The sequence below is a fragment of the Schistocerca gregaria genome, chromosome 4 (genome assembly GCF_023897955.1).
Source record: "Schistocerca gregaria isolate iqSchGreg1 chromosome 4, iqSchGreg1.2, whole genome shotgun sequence".
In the NCBI taxonomy this organism is placed as follows: Eukaryota; Metazoa; Arthropoda; class Insecta; order Orthoptera; family Acrididae; genus Schistocerca; species Schistocerca gregaria.
In genome coordinates, this window is record NC_064923.1 from 678,531,939 (window position 1) to 678,556,200 (window position 24,262).

A 24,262-nucleotide genomic window follows, 5' to 3' on the forward strand; every position below is an offset into this window, starting at 1 on the left:
CAATAATGCTCCCTCACAGTTTGCTTTCAGATGTCCTATGCCATACACACCAATGGCCATCTTTCTGATTGAGCATAAAATATGATCCATGTGAAAAGAACTCTTGTCACCACTCAGTGGACGTCCAGTTGTGGTGTTGGTGTAAAAAATTCCAGTCTTCATCGCCAATAAACAGCAGTCAGCATGGGTTCATAAAACAGGCACCTGCTGTGGAGGCCCATTGGCAGTATTATTCACTGAACAGTCATTGAGGAGACAGTGTTGGGAGCCCCTTGATTTATCTAGGTGGTCAGTTGCTCAACAGTTGCACCTCAGTTTCGGAAATGCTTCCACCCTTGGTTCAAAAACCCCTGATCATGCTCATTTAGACATAAGTTAAACTGCTCCAGTCCCACATTACAATGATGACTGCACTATTTCCTGCATCCTCTAACCCATTTATATAAACTCCACTGCTAGTGCTACCACCTGCAGTGTTAGAATGGTTATTGCATATTGATATCAAACACAGGTGGTGGTCACATTAATGTGATGGGACCATGTAGTTTCATCCTTGAGGAAGACTGAAGGATAGGGCAGGTTGCTCAGTTGGAGAGATTCCACCTGTTGTGAGGACAGAAGCTTCAAGTGAATCTTCCTTCTCATACTAGAATGATACTTAACATTTGCAAACACAGTTTCAAGCAAGACATTTGAGTCAATAAATATTGCCAAAAATGTAGAGCACTTTCTGTCTTAAGTTTTAAATTTAGCTAACAAACATTTTGTCACAGCACTCCCAGAAATCATACAGATGGACATGATCGCTGTATTCAAATCAGTTAATTGTACTGAGCAGTTCTCAAACATACTTTCTTGATATAAATAATTTAAATATACTATAATAATATTATGAAAAGTATAGTTGCTGTTCATCATATAGCGGAGATGCTGAGTCACAGACAGACACAACCAAAAGACCATTGGAAAGTGCATTCTCAGCCAACAAGGCATTTGTCAAAAATGGACAACATGTATACATGCGCACGCCCACACACACACACACACACACACGACCACAGTCTCCGGCAGCTGGGGCCAGACTGCGAGCAACAGCACGTTATGTGAGAGATGACCAGGTGGAGGTAAGGGGGAGGCTGAGGCAGGGAGGGGGAGGGATAGCAGGGTAGGGGGACGTGCAGTCAGAAGGTTAGACAGAGGGTGGGGGAGAGAGGGCAGAGTGATGGGAAAGGAGAGAAGTAAAAAGACTGGGTGCATTGGTGGAATAAAGGGCTGTGTAGTGCTGGAATGGGGTGTGCCTAAGGATTTGAGAAGAGACTGGAGATTCTGCTGGATTTATGGAATGGAGTCACTGTGGCAGGGTTTGTAGGTGGATGAATCTGACATCTGGTGGAGTCCTTCTGCCAGGTAATCCTTGCGAATCAAAAGAACAGTGGTGGAGCCTTTGTTGTCAGCAGGTAGTATTAAAAGATCAGTATCAGTTTTTAGGTTGTGGATTGTGGTTCTTGCTGTGTCTGTAAGGTTAGTTTGTATATCGAGGAATTTGGGGAATGATGGTGAGGTAAGGTTCCAGGTTAAGAAATTCAGGAAAGTTAAGAGGGTAATTTGGGGTAGTGGGGGTGGATCATGGTTGGATGAGGAGTGAACTGAGTCAGACAGAGATGAACATTGGTGTTTTGGTTGAGTCAGATGGGTAGCGTTGGTGGGGGTAAAAAAAAAAAAATAAATAAAAATGTATCCACTGCAGGGACTGGGAGGAGAGAAGGTCCTTAACAAGTCCTGCATGACTCAATTTGGGAGTAGGACAAAAGGTGAGGCCTTTGGAAAGGACTGATACTTATGTGGGGCTAAGGCTTTTGGAGGAAAGGTTCATGATTGTGTTTGGGTCTGTTTTGGTTCTGCATCCTGTGTGGTGGTGGGAGGAAGTTTTGGAGGGTGGTGTAAATGTAGTAGAACTGCAAGACAGGGTTTGTCAGTTATGAGGGGACATGGGGGAAATTTGCAGGTTTTGTAGGGGTGATGGACAGTGGCAGTCCAAGGGAGGAGTAGGAAGTGAGCAGGATGGATAGTGTTTTTAGGTGGTGTTGTGCTGATGCTCCTGTTCCTGGAGGGCAAGAGTTTCAATGTGTGTTGTGGGATTCAGAAATTTGGGATTACATAGCAGCAGAATTTTATGGATGGAGAGGTTTCAAATATTAGGCATATTTTTTGAATTAACTAAATCATTTGACTGTGTTGATCACAAAATATTGCTCCAGAAGTTGGACCATTATGAAATACAGTGAGTAGCTCACAATTAGTTCACCTCTTAATTTAGCAACAGACAGCAGAAGCTGTGATGTGGGGTCTGAGTGGGGTGCAGTCAATTGGCAGGTGCCCCAGTGATCAGTGTTGGGGCCACTCCTGTTCCTTATTTATATAAATGATATGCCCTCTAGTATTACAGGTAACTCTAAAATATTACTGTTTGCTGATGACACTAGCTAGGTAGTAAAGGATGTTGTGTGCAACATTGGCCCAGTTTCAAATAGTGCAGTTCATGACCTAAGTTCATGGCTCGTATAAAATAAACTAACGCTAAATCACAGTAAGACTCAGTTTTTACTGTTTCTAACACACAATTCAACAAAATCTGACGTTTTAAGTTCACAGAATGGGCATATGATTAGTGAAACTGAACAGTTAAAATTTCTATGCGTTCAGATAGATAGTAAACTGTCATGGAAAGTCCATGATCATCATGTTGTTCAAAGACTTAATGCTGTCATTTTTACTATTCGAATGGTATCTGAAGTGAGTGATTGTTTGACATGAAAATTAGTTAAGGTTGCTTATTTTTATTCACTTATGTCATATTGTATTATATTTTGGGGTAACTCTTCCTATTCTAAAAGGATATTTTCAACACAGAAGTGGGTGGTTTGGGCAATAAGTTGTGTAAGTTCATGAACCTCTTGTCGACCCCTATTCACAAGTCTGGGTATTTTGACATTGGCCTCTCAATATATATATATATATATATATATATTCCATACTGTCATTTCTTGTTAACAAGATTAGCTTATTCCCAAGAATAAGCAGCTTTCACTCAGTTAATACATGGCAGAAATCTAACCTGTATTTTGATCAGACTTCCTTAACTCTTGTACATCCATTTTCAATAAGCTACCACTCAAATTCAAAAATCTTAGCAGCAATCCATGCACTTTCAAACCAAAACTGGAAAGTTTCCTCATGGCTCACTCCATCTATTCTATTGAGGAGTTCCTTGAAAAATTAAGCTGATTCTTGTTGTATGTTGATTGCATTTACTTAAACAAATGGTTCAAATGGCTCTGAGCACTATGGGACTTAACATCTGAGGTCATCAGTCCCCTAGTCTTAGAACTACTTAAACCTAACTAACCTAAGGACACCACACACATCCATATGTGAGGCAGGATTTGAACCTGCAACTAGCAGTCGCGTGGTCCCGGACTGAAGCGCCTAGAACCACTCAGCCATCACAGCTGGTTACTTGAACTTTTGGATTGACTTTTTTTGGGTTCATAAATATTTTATTTTTATCTATTATTACTTATATGTTGTAACTTCATGTCCTGATGTGTTCCCTGACCTTGGAGATTTGCTCCTCAATTTGGTCCTATGGAACTTGACGTGTAAATAAATAAATAAGGTATTGCAAGTAGTTTCAGGGCTGCCTTGTATGGTTTTGCAGGCCTATATTGGTGAAGGCTAAGGATTGGCGGGATCTTAACAGATTGATGTCATTTTGGAAGGAAGGGTGGCAGCCAGAGAAGGGTAACTTGATGGTAAGGTCATGGGGGGGGGGGGGGGGGGGGGGAAGGATGGAGGGATTCCATGAGCCAAGCAACAATGCAGGAACAATATGGGGGACTGGGTTCTGGCTAGGGATAAGGAAACTTTTCTATATTGATGCAGCTGGAAGGAGCAAGGATCCACAATGGTGGAAAAAAGGTGTAAAAATATGTAAATAACGTATAAATATGTCTGCAAAAATCGCAAAAATATACCCAAACATGTGTGGAAAATGAAGAAAAGGATGAAACAAGTGGAAACCATATGAAATGTGAGGGAGTAGGCAGATATTGAAAGGTGAAAACAAACTGAAATTTGCATAAAGTCGTAATGAGATCAAAGAAACAAAAAATAGTAATGTGGGTAACAGGTTTGTGGGTGGCTAAATGTGAAGAAGAGGGACGGCAGATGTGACTAGATTAGTTGAATGTAGTAGGTTCGAACTGAAATAGAGAGGAGGAGTTGGGGGTGGCGAGAGGTTGGTAGGACGAGATACCAGTTCGTGTGGCACAGGAAAGGTACAGGAAATAACATGGCAAAAAGAAGTGAAAGTGACTCAGGGAGAGTGATTGATTTTAAGTTAAAGGATTAACACATCAGAGGGAGTAATGTGGGACATGAGATGCTACATCAATAATGTGCATGATCTTTTAGTCCTGTGTTGAGTGTGACCAATATGGTTGATACAATGTGTCTCATAAGTAGAGTGTGTAGTGCAGTTTGTAAGGCAACAAGAGAAATACAGAAAAGAAGAAAAAGGATGGGCACTGATTAAAGAAATGCATTAGAAAATAGTAGCAAAGGAAAAAAGGAAAACAGCACTGGGTTAGGATGGAAGAAAAGCCATAAGGCAAAATCAAACACTAGAAAATTCAGAATGGAAGTTAACAATATTAAGAGGAGGATAGTTAATACTCACCATATAGCAGAGATGCTGAGTCGCAGATAGGCACAACAAAAAGATTGTTGGAAAGTGTTAACTCCCCAGAATTTCTTAATCTCAAGCCTTGCCTCATTCCCCATTCCCACAGCATGCAAACTAACCTTAAATTCCACAGCAAGAACTGAAACCAACCACCTAAAAACTGATCCTGACCTTATATTCATAACTGATGACAAAGGCTCCATGCCTGTTGCTCTGAACTGCAAGGACTACCTAGAAAATGTTGGATTCATCCACCTACAAACCCTACCACAGTGACCCCTTCCCAGAAATGCAGCAGGATCTCCAGTCTCTCCTCAAATCCTTAGGCCCATCCTAGAACCTCCCCCCGAAGTCCATCTCTCTCCTCACCCATACCCCTCCCCACAGTCCTACCTTGTACATGCTAAATCTAACCACCAACGATGCCCTATTGTGGCTGGCTACTGTGCCCCGACTGCTTTCAAAGACCAACATATTCAGTCTGTTACTGGAACCTACACTCCTATATAAAAGATACTAACCATTTCCTCCACTGAAGCTCCGCTGTTCATTTACAACACAGTGCCCTGCTTGTCAATATTGATCCCACCTCCCTTTGCACTAAGATCCCTAATGCCCATGGCCTTACTGCGATTGGGCACTACCCTTCCTAATGCCTGAAGGATTCCAAACCAACAACCTCCTTCCTAGTCACCATGACCAACTACATCCTCACCCACAATTATTCATCATTTGAAAGCATTTCCTACAAAAAGTCTGAGGTGCAGCTATGGGAATCTGCATGTCACCATCTTATGCAAACATATTTATTGGCCATCTAGAAGAATCCTTCTTAAATACCCAGAAACCCAAGCTCCTCACCAGGTCCATGTTCATTGATGATGCCTTCATGACCTGGGTCAAGGGTGAGAACACCCTATCCACACCCCTGCAGAACCTCAACACTTTCACCTCCATTCAGTTTACCTGGTCCTACTCAACCCAACAAGCTGCCTTCCTCAATATTGATCTCCACTTCAAAGATGACTACATCAGTACCTCTGTCCATACCAAACCTATCAACCTCCAGCAATACCTCCACTTCAACAGCTGCTACCCACTCCATACCAAGAAGTCCCTTCCATACAGCCATCTGTAGTGGCGAACAGTCTCTCCCAAAATATACTGAGAGTCTCTCTGAGACTTTCACAAATCATAATTACCTTTCAAATCTAGTACAAAAATGGATCCCTGCACCTTATCTTTCAAGTCCCCACCACCTCCTAAAGTCTCACCATCTGGCCATTCCCCTCATGACTCAGTACCACCCAGGACTGAAGCAGCTGAATTACATTCTCTGCCATGGTTTCGACTACCACTCATCATATCCAGAAATGATAAATGTCCTACAATGGTATTCCACCACCCAACAAACCTACACAATATCCTCTTCCATCCCTACACAACCCCTGCTCCCAACCCCTTTCTTTATGGCTCATACCCCTGTAATAGACGTAGATGCAAGACCTGCCTCATACATCCTCCCACCACCAGCTAATTCAGTCCAGTCACATACATTATCTATCCTATCGGAGGCAGGGCTACTTGTGAAACCAGTCATATGCTCTACAAGCTAAGCTGCAACCACTGTGCCGCATTCTATATGGGCATGACAACCAACAAGCTCTCTGTCCACATGAATGGCCACCGACAAAGCACAGCCACAAAAAATTGGACCACCCTGTTGCTGAGCATGCTGCCCAACATGACGTTCTTCATTTCAATGACTATTTCACAGTCTATGCCATCTGGCTCCTTCTGAACAATGCTTCATAACCCTCCTGGCCTCAACATTCATTAGTCATTTCCCTTGCCCATCTAGCCCCTTCCCATTCCAGCACTACACAGTCCTCTATTCCACCAAAGCACCCAGTCTTCTTACTTCTCCTTTTCTGTCACCCTGCCCTCTCTTCCCCCACATCCTGTCTAACCTCCAACTGCACTTAGCTGCCCTGCTCTCCACCTCATCACTGCACATTCCCTCTAGCAGCACTTAACCATCCCCACCCCTACCTTCTTCCCTCCCCCTCCCCACCCCATCCTTCTCCTTACTCCCACCCAGCTGACTGTTCCATCATGCACTGCTGCTCGCAATCTGGTTCCAGCTGCCAGAGACAGTGGTCATGTGTGTGTGTGTGTGTGTGTGTGTGTGTGTGTGTGCATGTGCGTGTGTGTTGTCTATTTTCAACAAAGCTCACTTTCCGGCATTCTTTTTGTTGTGCCTGTCTGCGACTCAGCATCCCTGTTATATGTTGAGTAGCAACTATACTTTTCCTACTATTGTTACATTCCATCCTGGATTTTCCATTGTTTAACTGAAATAGTGTCTTGCACAAGCCATACACCAACAAAAATGCAGGAGCCTCCTTGAGACATAGAACTGTTCTCTAATGCCACCATTCATTCTGTTAATGTATGTATCACTTACCAATATCGTCTGAATAATACCACTAATTATACATCTGGAGATTGTGCACACATTTGGGACTGTCCTAATTTGTTTTCTTGTTTCACTCAGAATTCCTTCCTCATTGCTTCAGTGAATCGAATATATATTGACTTAGATTAAAACACATTTGTAGTTGTTTTCCATTTCATTTCTATAATATAAATGTAAATAAATTTGCATTTCCTTTATAATAGCTGTTAATCATGTATTACTGAAAATTAACCACAGGTAATTTTTTTATGCTGATAACACCTGTAGATGAAAGACAGTATCATGTGTGGAATTCACTTTTTAATAACAAATCAGTCTTTCTTTCTTTATTGCAGCCATGTGTTATCTCAATGGAAGATATGGTATTCCACAACAGAGATCTTTATATTATCTTGGAACTTATGGAAGGTGGTGATCTTGTCAACTGGATTCAACCACGCCTTAGACTCACTGAGAAGCAGACAAAATTAATATTTTATCAGTTGTCACGTGCCGTTGAGTACATCCATAATAAAGGCATCTGTCATCGTGATCTCAAGGTCAGTTATAAAATAACTATTTGAGAAATATTACACATGCCTGTTCCTGTTGCTAAATAAGTGACACTTTGTTTCACAGCCAGAAAACATTTTACTGATGGAAAGAAAACCTGAGACCATAATTAAAGTGAGTGACTTTGGAGTTTCAAAAAATGAATGTCTCCAGAGTGCCATGGATACAAAAGTAGGTACACCATTTTACATAGCACCTGAAATACATTCAGCTGCATCCAGGGGAAAGACATATACGAAGCAAGTTGATGTATGGAGCATGGGAGTCATTCTGTTTTATTGGTGAGACAGATAACATTCCACTAGTTTTAAATTTATTGTAAGAACTTGTTTAATAAAAGCTAAAGAAACTGAATTGTAATGTCATGGATGGAAGGGGATAGTGCTGACCATAATCGTGTATCTTTGTTATTTTTCTTAGTATTTTTTACATCTTCGTCTCTGTCATCATATTCCTGTCCTTGATCTCTTCTCTGTTTCTGCCTCTTACTTTGGCAATATTCTGTTTTATACTTTACCTAAAATACCACTGCACTTTATCACTCTCCCAATTATAATATACTTAAAGAAAACAAACCACTGACATATAGTTAGCCACTCCATTCAGATACACCATTAATTCTCAAACTGATATTACTATGAAACAAAGTCTTTGCCTTTCAAATATTTGTTGCATATTTCCTATCCTCCATTTCAGCTGGATAAACAAAATTCTATGAACAGGAAAAAAATAATGCAAGTGATCTCAAAGTAATTTACTGAAGTTAACACAGGAGGATTTCAATTTATATCCATGTAGGATAATGTATATGTATTTTTCTTTAATCCCCTTTCACAGACACTAAAAATGTATTCTCAGTCTCTTTTTATCTTATGAGATCACTATCAGTCAGGTCATAATAATGAAACATGCAGTTGATAGTTACTGAAACTCTGATTCTAATTGAAAGATGCAATATAACACATGCAGATTCCTTTCAGCCTCATGATAGTTTACCCCTCTGTAATAAGCCACTGTAAAGAGACAGGGTGGAAAAATGTCAAACCTTTTTTATAAGCTTGCGTGTCTGGTATTGTATGGGGTGGTCACACATGCTCATGTTTATGCCTTTATTTACATCAGTGAATAATCCATGGCTCAGAAACTGTATATGCAAATTACCAAACTGTAATTAACTAATAAATGAATGAATCTGGAATTAGTCAACAAGGTAGAGCCATTTTTAAACTATTTAATTATTTGTTATTGTCTTCCTAAATAGTTCATGTGTGCACTGCACACCAGAGGCTGTTACCCAGGTATCTGACTGTGAGTGGGGTGCACACAAGGGATTTCTAGATTGGGCAACTCTCCATCCAGTCCAGAGACCTGGAATTATCAGTGTGAGATCCAAAGGAATTCTCCCCACAGTCAAGAGTTTTAAAAACCTAGTAATTAACTGTCAAAGGACTTGCAATGAAGTGCCAGAGTTTGAAGTGCTGCTAAAATAAAAGGAAACTCCCAAGCTACTAGTTAAGCTGATTAAAACCTGAAACTGACTGCAGTCATATTGTTCGAGAAACCACAATAACAGGCTTGGGGCAATGGGGGGTGGTGTATTTGTTGCACTGGATAAAACAATCAAATCCACCAAAGTAGAAACTGAAGCTGCATGTGAGATTGTTTAGCCAATACTCAATATCAGGGATGGACATAAACTTATAACTGAATCCCTCTATGAACCACCAAACTAACCCACTGATGTAACCAAAATACCTTAGTTTACAAGTACATCAAATTGTATCATCAGAGGAGGAGACTGTAATTACCCAATAACCAATTGGGATCATTATAGTTTTTTAGTGGTGGCATGTGATCAGACATCTGATGAAACATTACTAAATGTCTTCTCTAAAAACTACCTAGAATAGATAGTTCAGAAACCCATTCATGATGGAACTATATTAGGTCTAATGACCACAAGCAGACCTCTTTGGAAATGTCCACATTGAGAATGATATTGGTAACCATGAGAAGGTTGTAGCAACAATGATTACCAAAGTACAAAGAACATCTAAAACAAGTATAAATATTTGTATGTTCAGTAAACTTGATAATGATACTGTATTGCCATACCTTAATTAAGAACTTGAAACTTTTAGCTCAGGACAGGAGCACTAGAGGGACTATGGCTCAAGATAAAAAGAACAGTTCAGCGTGCACTGGACAGATATATACTCAGTAGCACGGATAATAATGGGAGGGACCCTCCATGGTACAGTGTCACTGTACAGAAACTTCTAAAGAAATAAGAGACAAATGAATAATATGTGTAAAACAAAACATATGGCTGTAGATAGAGAGAGCTGAATGAAACACTTTCAGCTGTCAGGAGTGTGAAGCCTTCATTGTCGACCATTACAGAATATCATTAAAAAATTCCCACAAAATGCTGGTCATATGTAAGGGCTATTAGTGGTACCAAAGTTAGTGTCCAGACACTCATACATAAGACAGAAACTGAAATCGAGGGTAGATTAGGAGAAACAGAAATGCTTAATTTTATTTCAATGTTTCTTTACGAAAAGAAACTCAGGAATATTGCTCCAATTTAATTCTTATACCACTGCAAAAAAGAGAAGCAGCTCCATGAACAAAAAGAGCTGAATGGAGAAACAGTACTAAGTAAAGGAGGGAAAGCTAAAAGGTGAAAGGAATGTGTGAAGGGGTTATAGAATTGAAATGAACTGGAAGGAAATATTACAGAAAGAGAAGAGGAAGTAGACAAAGGTGAATGGGAGATAAGATGCTGCAAGAAGAATTTGACAGAGGACTTGAAAGGCCTAAGTCAAAATAAGGCCCCTTGAATAGACAGCATTCCCTCAGAACTACTGGTCGTTGCAAAGCCAGATGACAAAACAATCCACATGGTGTGCAAGAGGTATGAGACAGGCAAAATACCTTCAGACTTCAAGAACAATGTAGTGATTCTAATTACAAAGAAAGCAGGTGCTGGCAGATGCAATATTACCAAAATATCAGTTTAATAAATCACAGCTGTGAAATATTGACACAAATTATGTAGTGAAGAATGGAAAAATTGATAGAAACTGACTTCATTCTGGAGAAGTGTGGGTTCATGAGAGGCACTGCTGACCCAACTACTTACCTCAGGAAATAAGTTAAGGAAAGACTACCCATCCTTCATTTCTATACTTACAAACAGCTTTTGACAGTCTTTAAAATTCTGAAGGTAGGAGGGGCAAAATACAGGGAGCAAAAGGTTATTTACAACTTTTACAGAAGCCAGATATAAGAGTTGAAGGACACAAAAGGGAAGCAGTGGTAGAGAAGGGAGTAAGATAGAGTTTATAAGCCCATATGTTAGTTAAAATATGTGCTACAGTAGGCCTAACAAAATCACAAATGCTGATTTACCACAAATTAGTTATGCACAGGACAGTGATAACTTCCAAAAATTCTCAAAAATATTTATTTTATTTCATAACTAGCTTAGTGCCAACTGCTTCACTCAAGTAGTATGCATGGCCAGCAGATTTTTTTTGTTTTCATTTCATTGAATTTTTATGTTGTTTACAAACTGCAACACCTAAGCTTTTCATGCTAATTAAGACCATATAAGCAAGTTTCATCCCCTAACAAATATTTCTTTACATCTGAGACGTAAAATACAAATTTTTCATAAATTTATCTTTAAAATTTTTTGAATGTAATGAAATTTTTGTTAAAAATGTTCATCCCCTCCAGTAACACTGAAACACATATATTTTTACTTCTAAGCAAGAAGTAAAATGCCAGTTGGCATAGATGTAGCTTTAACAATCCTTCAGTAGTTCTTTGGTATTTATTTATTTGCAAAAAAAAAACTATTGCTCACTGTTTTACCCCTTTAATGGCTGAATTGCAAAAATGCTGAAACACTTATCTCTTATTTCCTGATGTAGAAACCAAATACCAGTTTTCATAGTTCTAGCTTCAAAATTCCCTTAGTAACAAAATACTTTCAAAAGGCCTTTCACCACCTTAGGAATACAGTTTCAGACAATTCCTTCTTAAACGATGCCTATGGCATAAGGTCCACACCTTCTCCAAACTGCAAGTCTCTAACCTCAGCAGTTTGGGCTGGCTGATGATGAGTCAGTGAATGAGCCTGACCCTATAATTTCCAAAAGCAGTGAAGCACATATTTTCATCTCTAATTGGGAAGCCAAACACAAATTTTCAAAGATTTAGCTGTAAACATGCTTTCACAATGAAATATTTTCATAAAAACATTTCAACCCCTATTTCATCCTCTAATAGGCTGAATTTCCAAAAACAATGGAACAATGGACATGCATACCAGTATGTTTTATTTCTAGCAGAGAAGCCAAATTGTAACTGATAAGGCAAAAATGCTGAAACACCTATTTCTTTATTTCGAACTGAGAATAAAAAAATAAAAATAAAAAAAACCACTGCCTGTGCACAGTTTTCTATACTGTAATGTTACTGTTTCATTCAGAACACAACACTTATTTAAATGTGAAGAAAGACATGGCAATGATAAATCATGTAATATATGTCCTCCTGATTTTTTTGACAGCATTCATGTCTCTTGTATTTAAGAAATGAATAACATTAGTTATTTTACAATAAAAATCATTTTTAATTGGCTGAGCTATTTTAAACATATGTAAATAAATATTAATATAAATGGAAGCTATTATAATGGTGTACATGGATAGCACACAGCTGAAGGTACTTTGTGAGCATGCAAAGTTCCAACACCAATATTTCAGAACAGCACTTACTTTAAAAGCATGCCTCATATATCTTTGGAAAGAGTGTTCTCTAGATAGCAAAATTATTATGGCTGTTCAGTTTTTCATGTTCTCAGTGGTTTTTTTTGCCAGCTATTATCAATTCAGCTTTGTCGGTGTGTATTTGCAGTTAATACTGTTTGAACACACCAGCCAGTATTTTCAGCATTGAATCTGCCACAGAAACAGTGCATCAGCAATCAAATGCATTGTGCTCTTCACCATTTATTTTAATTCTCTTTGTACTGTCTAACAAACACAGTAGAAATGTAAAAACATACCATCATTTGACCATCAGACAGACTCCTGTATGGACGATAGTAATAAGCATCCCTGGCGTAAAGAAACAATTGAAAGATTCGAAAACAAATAAACCACCAGGTCCGGATGGAATCCCAATTCGATTTTACAAAGAGTACTCTATGGCATTGGTCCTTTACCTAGTTTGCATTAGTCATAGATCTCTTGCCCAGCACAAGGTCCCAGGTGACTGCAAAAAGGCACAGGTGACTCCAGTATATAAGAAGGTTAAAAGTTCGGACCCAAAAAATTACAGACCAATATTCCTAACTTCTGTTTGCTGCAGAATCCTTGAACATATTCTAAATTTGAATATAACAAACTTTCTTGAGACTAAGAAGCTTATGTCCACGAATCAGCAACGTATTAGAAGGCATTGAAGCAATTCAGAGGTGGGCTATGTGATGAAGCAAGCTGGGACCTCTTAACTTACTCTCTTGTTCTGCCATCTGCCTCCTTAAATTATTTTATTTTCATTTTTGCCTAATTACCATTAACATACATTAGTATAATCTGCATTTCCATAAAAGAGAAAGGTTGGTCCTCAGTCTTAAGAAATGTGGCACCAGATCAAATTTTGTGCTTAGTTTTGTGTATGTAATCAATTTCCTAATACAGTTTGACAATTCCTAATTAATATCTTTTGGTGTCGGGTGATATTACATTACTGTGACCATGGCAACATTATGCATTACCGTGGCCAAGAGTGGGTACATCTGGGTCTTTGTATTTGTGTGTGTAAATAATCACACAAAAACCAGTGTGACAGCTCAATAGCTAGTAATATCTCTCTGCTGTTACTTACATGTATGTGCCACAAACCAATCAACTACAGATGGGCATTAGCTTTTTCGTTTATGATTTTCAACCTAGAATCTTTGTTATTGTAATAACAATATCATGAAAAGGATAGTTGCTACTCACCATACAGCGGAGATGCTGAGTCACAGAAAGGCACAAAAAAAAGACTGTCAGAATGTTAGCTTCCGGGTAACAATGCCTTTGTCAAAAATAGCGCGCGCGCGCACACACACACACACACACACACACACACACACACACACACACACACACAACAAAAAAAAGACTGTCAGAATGTTAGCTTCCGGGTAACAAAGCCTTTGTCAAAAATAGCGCGCGCACACACACACACACACACACACACACACACACACACACACACAAATGCAACTCTCAGCCACATGGCCACAGTCTCTGGCAGCTGGAGTTTGGCTTCAGCTGCCAGAGACTGAGGTCATGTTGGTGTGAGATGCATTTGCACGAACATATGAGTATGTTGTCTGTTTTTGACAAAGGCCTTGTTGGCCTAAATCTCTTGTTCCAACAGTCTTTTTGTTGTGCCTTTCTGTGACGCAGCATCTCTGCAGTACGGTTAGTAGCAGCGATCCATTTCATTACGTTGTTACATTCCATCCTGGATTTTCCATTTTTTGTTACTGTAATATGTTATGTGAGTTCATGCAGTTTGAAACAGTGATGCATGTATTAACAATGTGACCAGCCTAACTGATTTTAATGCTATTACTGTCGCAGCCTGAGTGGATCATTGCCATTCCGTGATCCCATTGCTATCATGAGAGGGCAGTATCATATTACCAAACCACCTGAAGTGTGGGTAAATGTATCGTATCCTGCACAAGAACTTGTGGACAGTATGTTGAAAAAAGACCCAAATCAGAGGATTAAAGTGAAACACATCTTGACGCATCGTTGGCTACAGGTGACTATTATTATTTATCAGCTACTGGTTTTAATATATTAACAAATTTTACTGTTCTCTTTACCTTTATGTTTTCATGACTGTCTTATAGTTGACTGCTTTTTAAAGAATACACCAAATACCCATTATTCCCCATAAACTTTGCTTTCATTACAGGACATTCACATTCAGTAATTTTCTATTTTTTCAGTGATGTAGTGTGATCTTACACTCACTGTTTAAGTTTGTCTCCAATTTACTGACTCAAAAGATTCTTAAAAGATGGGATCATGAGACTGCAAGTATCCGTAAGATAAGTATTGCTATGAATGTGGTCATGAATGAATTAACATGGAATGAAATTTAATGCAAACAAATGTGACGTCCTGGTTAGAACCAGAAAGTAGGATAGAATAACTAGTGGAATAATGAATGGAAATTAACAATTAAAGGAGGTGGAAAGTGTCAAATATTTGGGAATTGTGACAGAGGAAAATGGAAGAAATGAGATCAGTGAACATGGCAGACAGGCCAAACCTTTCCTGCTTAGTGTTAGGAGCCTCGTTCGGAACAAAGACATCCTACAAAAAAAGCAAATAAGTAATATATACAAGTTCCTACATCCCAGTACTAATACACACATCTGAAACATCAGTAATGAAGAAAAGAGATGCAATCAGGTTACAGGCATGTGAACTGAAGTCCCTCATAAGAAGGACAGGAGTAACAAGAAGAGATAGGATGAGAAGTTAAAGGGTAAGGAAAATAGTGAAAGAGGAACCCCTACAGAACAGGAAGAAACATCAAGACCAAGATTGTATGAGCACTTTAAGAGAATGGGAAATAAGAACATTCCCAAGAAGTTACGTGAAATGTAGATATGAAGTAAAAGACCAAGGGATAGATGGCTGAAAGGTAAAGGAGGAGTGTATTAAAAAAACATATGAGGACTGGACCATAGTGAACACGAAAGATGGTGGGAAAACATGGCTAGATGGTGAGGCTTATATTTCAGACAGACCCAGCATGGGGCCAGAAACTGTTCAAAATGATGATTATGATGATGTGATTATTTTGTCAAGGCAAGAGAAAAAGAGTACTCCATTACCATAAAATGTTTAAGACCTCCAAAGAATACTTTGACATGCTCGTACAGTGTAAGGGATCATTTTTATATAGAAGAGAGTTCACAAAGTAAATGGGAAGTTGCAGATTCAGATTTTTCAGCTGAGGATATAGAAAAATACTATCCTAAATAGGAAGATGTAAATGACTTGATTACAGACCTTGGTTTCACAAAGTCAAGGACCGAGCTTCTGACATCAATATTGAAGCAATGGAACTTGTTGGATGAAGGTGTGCATGCCATAACAAGAAAGTGTCACTAAGAATTTTTCCCCTTCATCAAAATGAGCTATGCTTCTGCCACAGTGTGACTGGTCTGACTGGCACTGTTGGAATAGACTCCAATCCAAATGACTGGTGCCTATTTGTAAACAGCTCATCAAACAGATTCTTAATGGGTAAAGATACCCATCCCCTCCTCAGACTCACTCAGTTCATCTCAAAGCGGATTACACAAGCATAAACTTCTTGCTAGAATTTGTAAAATGTATGGTTACGAGGTAATAGGAGACTTCAAAATTGTGATATTTCTAATTGGTCTCCAAAGTGATTTTATTTAATTATTTTTATTTCATTCCCTTCATTGGACCACTCTTGTTAGTTATACAACGGTTTATACATGTCATTGTTATTCAGTAATACAATATAGTTCAATAATAATTCAATAAGACAATTCAATAGCACAGTGGTTTTAAAGGGATTATTGTAATTTATTATTATATGAAGGGTGTTTTGCTCTTCTGTCTGCCCAATACTTCTTCATTCTTTCACATTGTGTCATTATTGTCAGGTTTCTCTAAAGTAATTGAAAGAGTAATGTATGAAAGGCTAGCTGACTTCCTGAATAAAAATAAAATGCTGACTAATGCTCAAAATGGGTTTGGAAAGAACAGATCCACAGAAACGGCAGTCTTCCAGTTCATGAACATGGTTCTAAATGCATTGAAAAAGAACAAATTAAGCTGTGGAATATTCTTAGATTTATCTAAAGCATTTAATTTAATCAGCCATGACTTATTGGTTATGAAACTAGAATGTTATGGGGTCTGTGGACTTGCCTTCAAATGGTTCAAGTCTTATCTCTCTGATAGGCAACAGAACGTACAAATATGTCATGAAGGCAAAGAGCATCTTTCAGATTTAAAAAAAAACTGGCTATGGAGTGTCCCAGGGTTCCGTGTTAGGCACTCTGTTGTTTTTGGTGTACATAAACGATTTGCCACACCATCTGACAGTTGCAGAAACAGTAATGTTCGCTGATGACACTAGCATTTTTATAAAAAGATACACTGAGGATGATCTACAGCAGAGTGTCTCTAGGACAATAAATGGGACAGGAAAATGGTTTAGCAATAATGCTTTGATCATTAATAAGGATAAAATGGTATTGATGAATTTCAGAAATATTAAAAGTAAAGCTAGAAGAAGAGTAAAACCTGAGTTAGGGAACTATGATATTGCACAAGCTCCATACACAAAATTCCTCAGTATATGGGTGGATGAGAATTGAGATGGGAAAACCATCTAGAAGTTTTGAATAAAAAATTAAGGAAATGCTGCTGTGTGCTAAGAATACTTCGGGAATGCTGCAACACTGAATCATTGCTGTGTGCCTATTATGCTTACATGAACAGTTTCCTTAGATATGGTGTGATCTTCTGGGGAAATACAGGTACGGCAAAACAAGGTTTCAAACTTAAAAAAAGGGCTATTAGAATAATGAAAGGGGTCCCCGGAAGAGTGTCATGCAGGGAAATATTTAAAGAATTTAAAATAATGACTCTTCCTAGCTTCTACATCTGTGAATGTGTATGCTTTCTGAAAACTCACCAGGAATTTTCAACATTAAATAATCATGTTCATAACCATGAAACAAGGAACAGGGGTGATTTTCACGGACACATCCACAAAGGAGCACTCTACCAAAAAAAGTGTAAACTGCCAGCCCAAAATACTTTTTAGTGCATTGCCTTCTACAATAAAGAAAATTAAAGAATTTCATAAATTCAAGGTAGATCTTAAACCATTTTTACTAACATATAGTTTTTATAGCATTGAAGAATATCTGAATATGGAAAAGTAATATTATTTATATATGCTGATATAAAATATTTGTATTTATTATCCAAGGTTTTGAAACAAATTAAAGATAAGAAACTATATTGTAATTGACTACATCCATACAATGTATATTGTTAATGGATGAATAAAGAGATTGATTGATTGACATATTTTCTTTCTTTCTTCATCTGAGGTCGCTCTTCCTGTAGCCCTTTTATTGATCTTCATTAATTAATTAATTAATTTATTTATTTATTCCATGTGATCTGATGGTACATAGTGTGTTGCAGATGTTGGAAAATATCAGTCAACATTGTTAACATATATTAACATATAGTATCATAATGTACTATTATTGCTCAATGTTTTCATTGTAACATAAAATATCAAGATTACGGTTCTAAGTATTCATTTATAGAGTAAAAATAGTGACACAACAAATATGACTTCACTGCTTTGCTAAATTTTATGTTGTCTTCAATGGACTTAATACTAGTGGGAAGATTCTTGAACAGTTGGAGGCCCATGTAGAAAGCTCCCTTTTTACACAGTTGAGTGTTTGTACGTAAAACATGCAGATATGAGTTTTGCTTTGTGTTGTGTTTATGTCTTTCATTATTTTATATGACTCTGGAGTCAGTTGGCACTATGTGGTTTCTGAAAGCTTGGGTTGTGTCTCTTGCAGTATCCTAGTTCTCTCTGTTTTGTTTTTTAAGTCATCTGCTGTAATTTGGAGTTCTAGTGTATTTTCCTTAATTTCTGTGATCCATTTAATGTTGCTCTTACTATTCCACAATTTGTTTATTATATCAGTACTAATTATGTTTCGTGGTGTTCTGATCAGATGTCCAAAGAATGAGATACACTTCTTCCTGATCATGCTTATTACTGGTTCTATTTTCTTGTACACTGTTTCATTGTAAGCTATTCTCCAGTGCCCATTTACTTGATATTGTTTATTTATGCATGTCCTGATTACTAAAGGTAGAAACAAGTGTATTTTGTCAGTTTCTGGTATATTAGATGTTTTGAAGATGGTTTCAGCTGTGTAAGTTATTTCTGGTTGTGTAACTATTTTATTATGTTTTAATTTTGTTCTATGGATAGGTTTTTTGTCATGTGTGTTTATGGTAATGTAATTTGCTTCGCCCAGTTTTTTTTATTCTGTTTTGCCGTAAGGTTTTCTTATTTACATTGTAAGTTACAATTTCAACAAATATTTAAATTCATCAACAATTTTGATTTCTTGTTCTCCTGTTGTAATTTTGTTTCCAAGTGGTGGGTCAGATAGCATAATCTCTTTTTTTCCTTCAAATGATATTCTGAGGCCAATTTTATGTGTTACTTCTTGTAGTGAATTAACTTGTTGCCTGATTTCTTGAACATTGTTGGCTAGGAGAGCAAAATTATCAGCAAATCCCAAGAAGTTCAAATTTATATTTCCAATTCTAATGTGCTTTGGATTATCATTGTACCATTCTCTCAGTAAGTGTTACAGGGCACGGTTGAACAGTACTGGTGAGAGACAGTCACTTTTTCTTAAGCCTGTTTTTTTTTAAGGAATGGTTCACGAATTTCTTCTCTAAACTTAACTTTCAGTTTGGTTCTAGTTACAGTAAGTCCTGTTAATTTAATTAGTTTTGGATGGAGTCCCAGGTTTCATAAAACTTTTGGTACTGAATGTCTATGGAGGCAGTCATATACATTCTACAACTCTGCAAATGATATTGCAACAGACTTGTTCCATGTCCTGTAGTATGCCATAATCAATTTTAAACTAATGATTCGCTCTGCACAGCTTCTCCATGGTCTGAAACCTACCTGCTATTCCCCTAACTCCTGTTCTAGTTGTTCCTTGATTCTTCCATACAGGATCTTGGATAAAATCTTGTATGTCTAGGTTAGGAGAGAGATTCCTCTGTAGTTGTCTGGGCTGCTCTTATCCCCCATCTTATGTAGGGGGAGTATGATGGCCATAGTCCAATGTTCAGGTCGATTCCTAAGAGTTCTTTGTGTTCTTCACAATTCAAAAGTTTATTATATGCTTTTGCCATCATTTCAGCATTTTCTGTCTGCCATTCTTCCACCTTCATCATTCAGTATTAGTGTTTATGGCTCGTAATGTTGTAGTTGTTTCCCAAAGATTTTGTATCAGTTCCTGGAAATGATTTTTTGGTAATTCTCTTCTATAGGGTTTATTATGTCTTTACAGAATCCTCTTTTAATTTTCCTAATATTTTATGCATTTTTTGTTTAATTTTTGAGGTTGATGGCATTTTCTTCAGTTTTGTTTATTTGCCACCTTAACCATGCTTGGTGTCTTTCTTCATGGAATTTGTCACATTCTGGAGTCCTCCACACAGGTGTACTTTGTGGTTTCAAGTGAGCTCGTTTCTTTAGACTTGGTACCAGTTCTTCTAGATCATCTGTTACTTTTATGGTTTGTGTTATTTGTTGGTATTTGTCATTTTTAATTAGCTGATATGGGTCATACCTCCTTCTTGTTTTATTAGTTCTCTGCATTTTTTCTTTGATGGTGTGGATTTGATTTTAATTTTAACTAAGTAGTGGTCTAAGCCTGTGTCTACTCCGCTCAATACTTTAAAATTGTACATTTCTTACAAAAAATTGTGAGGAGGTCCCAAAATTTATGTTCCTCCCCCCTTTGATTTTGTTATAAAACGTTTTTCATTTGTAGGAGATGAACATTTATAATTATGTAGGTTTTGTTCATTGTTTTAAAAGTCAGAGTTGCAATTCTTGGTAATATTCCTCGAAAATCATTTATTGAATCTATTATTTTTATGTTCACTATAAATCCTGTACCAAATTGGGGTCATTGCTTCATAATCCGTTGTCTTGGTTTCCCATTATAAATACTATATCCTTGTGATTCGAATGAGACCTCAAATGTGTTTCTCATTCATTGGCCACTATTAACATTTTTTATTTATTTAATTCATCTGTGACCTTCTTGAGTTTTCCAGTCTTAGGTAGTGAGTTCGTGTTGTGTTGGAATATAATTTATTTGCTTATGCTGAATCTTCTTTTTGTGTGTCAGTAGGCATTTGGGTGATTGCAAATATTCTAATGCATTGATTCCTTCTAGTTGGCTACCCACCAAATTTGATGTAGCCTTTACCTGCTTTTCTGGGCAAGATAGTGACTTTTTTTCCCAAAAAGATCTTTCCATATTTGACTTTCAAAGGTAATTAACCTTAGCTGGAACACACTCTGATTTACAACTGTGGTTGTTAACCACAGAGAGTGTCTTTGGTGCATGAGAGCTACTTTATTTCAGTTAAGTTTGCCAGTAAGCTGGTTAGGACCCCCCACCCAACACCTGGGATGTGCCTCATAAATCACCTCTCCTCTTGCTATGACAGCATAGTAGGTGATTTTACTATTGTTTTCCTGCCTTCTTTCCCTTTGGGGTAGCAGAGACATTAGGGCTCCCTGTAACAGATAACACTGACTAAAGAGAAATTAATTCCGTGTGAGAAAGGCTAATGTCAAGCTGGAACCATTGGTAGACACACAAAAGGTGCTGATGCCTCTGTGACTCGTAAAGCTGGATCTGCAAAGCTATTGTTTAGAGGTGTGACTAATAATTCAGCAGTCTTCAAACACCTGCAAGGCTTCTTTCCCGAACTGTCCAAGACACGAGGTTGAAGCTGGTGTTTTTGCTTGACAACAGATAATGATCACACAATGCAAGGAATTTCCAAATATGCTAGTCATAAGGAAAATATTGCTTGAAAAGGGTTTATAGCAGTAGTTTAGGGTATTTTGGACAGACATAAGTCCGAAAAACATGTGCAACTAGTCAAGGCTGCAGTGAATATCTTTGACATAGGGAGACACATGATGCCCTACAAAATCCATGTTCTTGAAGCTCATCTAGAGTTCAAAGAAAATATTGGAGCATACTGAGGGTTGAGAGGGGAGTGAGGCAGGGTTGTAGCCTATCGCCAATTTTATTCAAACTATATATTGAGCAAGCAGTAAAGAAAACAAAAATTTGGAGTAGAAATTAAAATCCATGGAGAAGAAATAAAAACTTCGAGCGTTGCTGACGACATTGTAATTCTGTAAGAGACAGCAAAGGACCGGAAGAGCTGAACGGAATGGACAGTGTATTGAAAGGAGGATGTAGTCTAATTAAGTCAGGTGATGCTGAGGGTATTAGATTAGGAAATGAGACACTAAAACGAGTTAAATGAGTTTTGCTATTTGGAGAGTAAAATAACTTGATGATGGTAAAAGAAGAGAGGATATAAAATGTAGACTGAAAATGGCAACGAAAGCATTTCTGAAAAAGAGAAATTTGTTAACATTGAGTATTGATTTAAGTGTCAGGAAGTCGTTTCTGAAAGTATTTGTGTGGAGTGCAGCCATGTATGGAAGTGAACAGTTCAGACAAGAAAAGAATAGAAGCTTTCAAAATGTGATGCTACAGAAGAATGCTGAAGATTAGATGGGTAGATCACATAACTAATGAGGAGGTACTGAACAGAATTGGGGAGAAGAGGAATTTGGGGTACAACTTGACTAGAAGAAGGGATCAGTTGGTGGGACACCTTCTGAGGCATCAAGGGATCACCAATTTAGTACTGGAGGGAAGCATGGCGGGTAAAAATCAGGACGTAAGTTGTAGTAGTTATTCAGAGATGAAGAGGCTTGCACAGAATAGAGTAGCATGGAGAGCTGCATCAAACCAGTCTCTGGACTGAAGACCACAACATCAACAACAACAACAACAACAACTGGAAAAGCAAGGGGGATGCTCTCGCTAAGATAGTCTGGATTTAAAACATCGCTCTATTTTTTATCAAATACTCTTGGTGTCAACATATAAATATGGCAGGAAGATAACCACCTACCACTGAAAGCAGGTACTGTTATGAGATGGCTTGTTTGCGTGTAGCATTTAAATAGCCTATATGATGTTGCAGTGACTGTGTTGTTCAGAAGTACAATGCAATGTTCACAGGCACTGGGTTACTACAGCCGTTATGAAATACATGAAATGTATTCACAGTTGAGAATATGGGCAGCCATCAACTGTGGAATATACATTACCCAGGTTTTTTTTTAATTATTATTTTTTTTTTTTTACGTTATCAGTGTGCCATTCTCTGTAACTACTGATTCTGGCAACCCTTTGACTGATAACATTCCGGGCAAGGTTTGAACTGTTTTCATAAGTTATAGTTGACATTTTGACCACATAATGCAATTTACCAAATGTATATGTTACAATCAGGCTGTAGTTTTCCAAAAATGGGATTCTATGGTCTATGTATTGTATTTGTGCATACGTTCTTAGTGTTTGCCCATTACTTTAATAAACACAATAAATACACATACCAAATACTTTAGTCATCAATAACATATTCTCCTTCAACAGCCTGCCAATGCTGGGGTAATTTTTTGATTCCATGTGACTATAAATCTTTGATTTTGAGGTGAAGAACTTGTCAACTCATGTTTGGAGCACATTTTCATCTGGAAAGGAAGTTCCCTGAAGGTTGTTTGACAGAGAGCAGGAAAGGTGAACATCTGAGGGTGCAAGCACGCACTTCACAAAAATGACGAAGGAATTTGTGGTGCATCGCTGATGCTATGCTTAACTTATTCTCTAAAAAGAAAGCTAACTATCAACAGTGCAGGTGGTATGTGGTACCCATACACCCAATATTTGAACCTCCCTATTACACATAAATGTCTCATGATGGTGGAGTGATCACAGTCCATCAGATTTGCCAATTCTTGAGTACAAAGATGCGGATGATTGTGGCTTAATGCATCTAAATGTTGTTCATCAAAGCCTGAAGGTGTTCCAGAACATAGAGAGTCTTTAATGAAAAAATGATCCTCCTTAAAATGAGAAAACTATTTTTTGTGCTATGTCCACTGGCATTAACCCCATAAATGACACAGTTGTTTCTGGCTGCCTTCACTGCTATCACCCCTCTGCTGAAATTAAACAGCAGAATATGTCAGAAATGTTCTGATTTCTCCATTTGGCACTCTCTTTCTAGTGTCTACATGTCCACTCACTATCTCCAAACGACAAAATGTAAACTCAAATAGCAACAGTGAACTAAAAAAATTACAATTGATAAATTAACCCACAGCAATTGGAATACCAACATGCAAAACAGAAATGCCATGAACTTATGCAGCAACCTAATATACACATGACCAGAATTCTGATGCCTGCAGCCATGATAAATATTGTCTTAGGGGAACTGACTGGTATTTCTGTGTAAGTAACATTTAGCCAGCATCACTAAAGTATGACTCCCACATGGCATTAATGCAGTATGTGAAGCACTATCAGTTTTAACAGTTTTGAAATCACCATTCGTGTCTTCCTGATTCTGAATGCACCAGAGTGACACCACTGTAGACAGTTAGAGCATGTTTCATGTGACAGTATGATTTAATTTCTGGTTGATTGAGTAACTCTTTAT

At 37.9% G+C, this 24,262-nt stretch overlaps 1 protein-coding gene across 1 annotated transcript in view; it reads left to right on the forward strand.

Moving 5' to 3' along the window:
• Positions 1-24,262, forward strand: part of LOC126267226 (ovarian-specific serine/threonine-protein kinase Lok-like) — a 208,491-nt gene that overhangs the window by 145,604 nt on the left and 38,625 nt on the right. Inside the window, exons 5-7 of the mRNA XM_049972209.1 lie at positions 7,559-7,762; positions 7,842-8,056; positions 14,432-14,618. Of these exons, the coding sequence (XP_049828166.1) occupies positions 7,559-7,762; positions 7,842-8,056; positions 14,432-14,618 (606 nt within the window). The remainder of the gene's footprint in view (positions 1-7,558; positions 7,763-7,841; positions 8,057-14,431; positions 14,619-24,262) is intronic.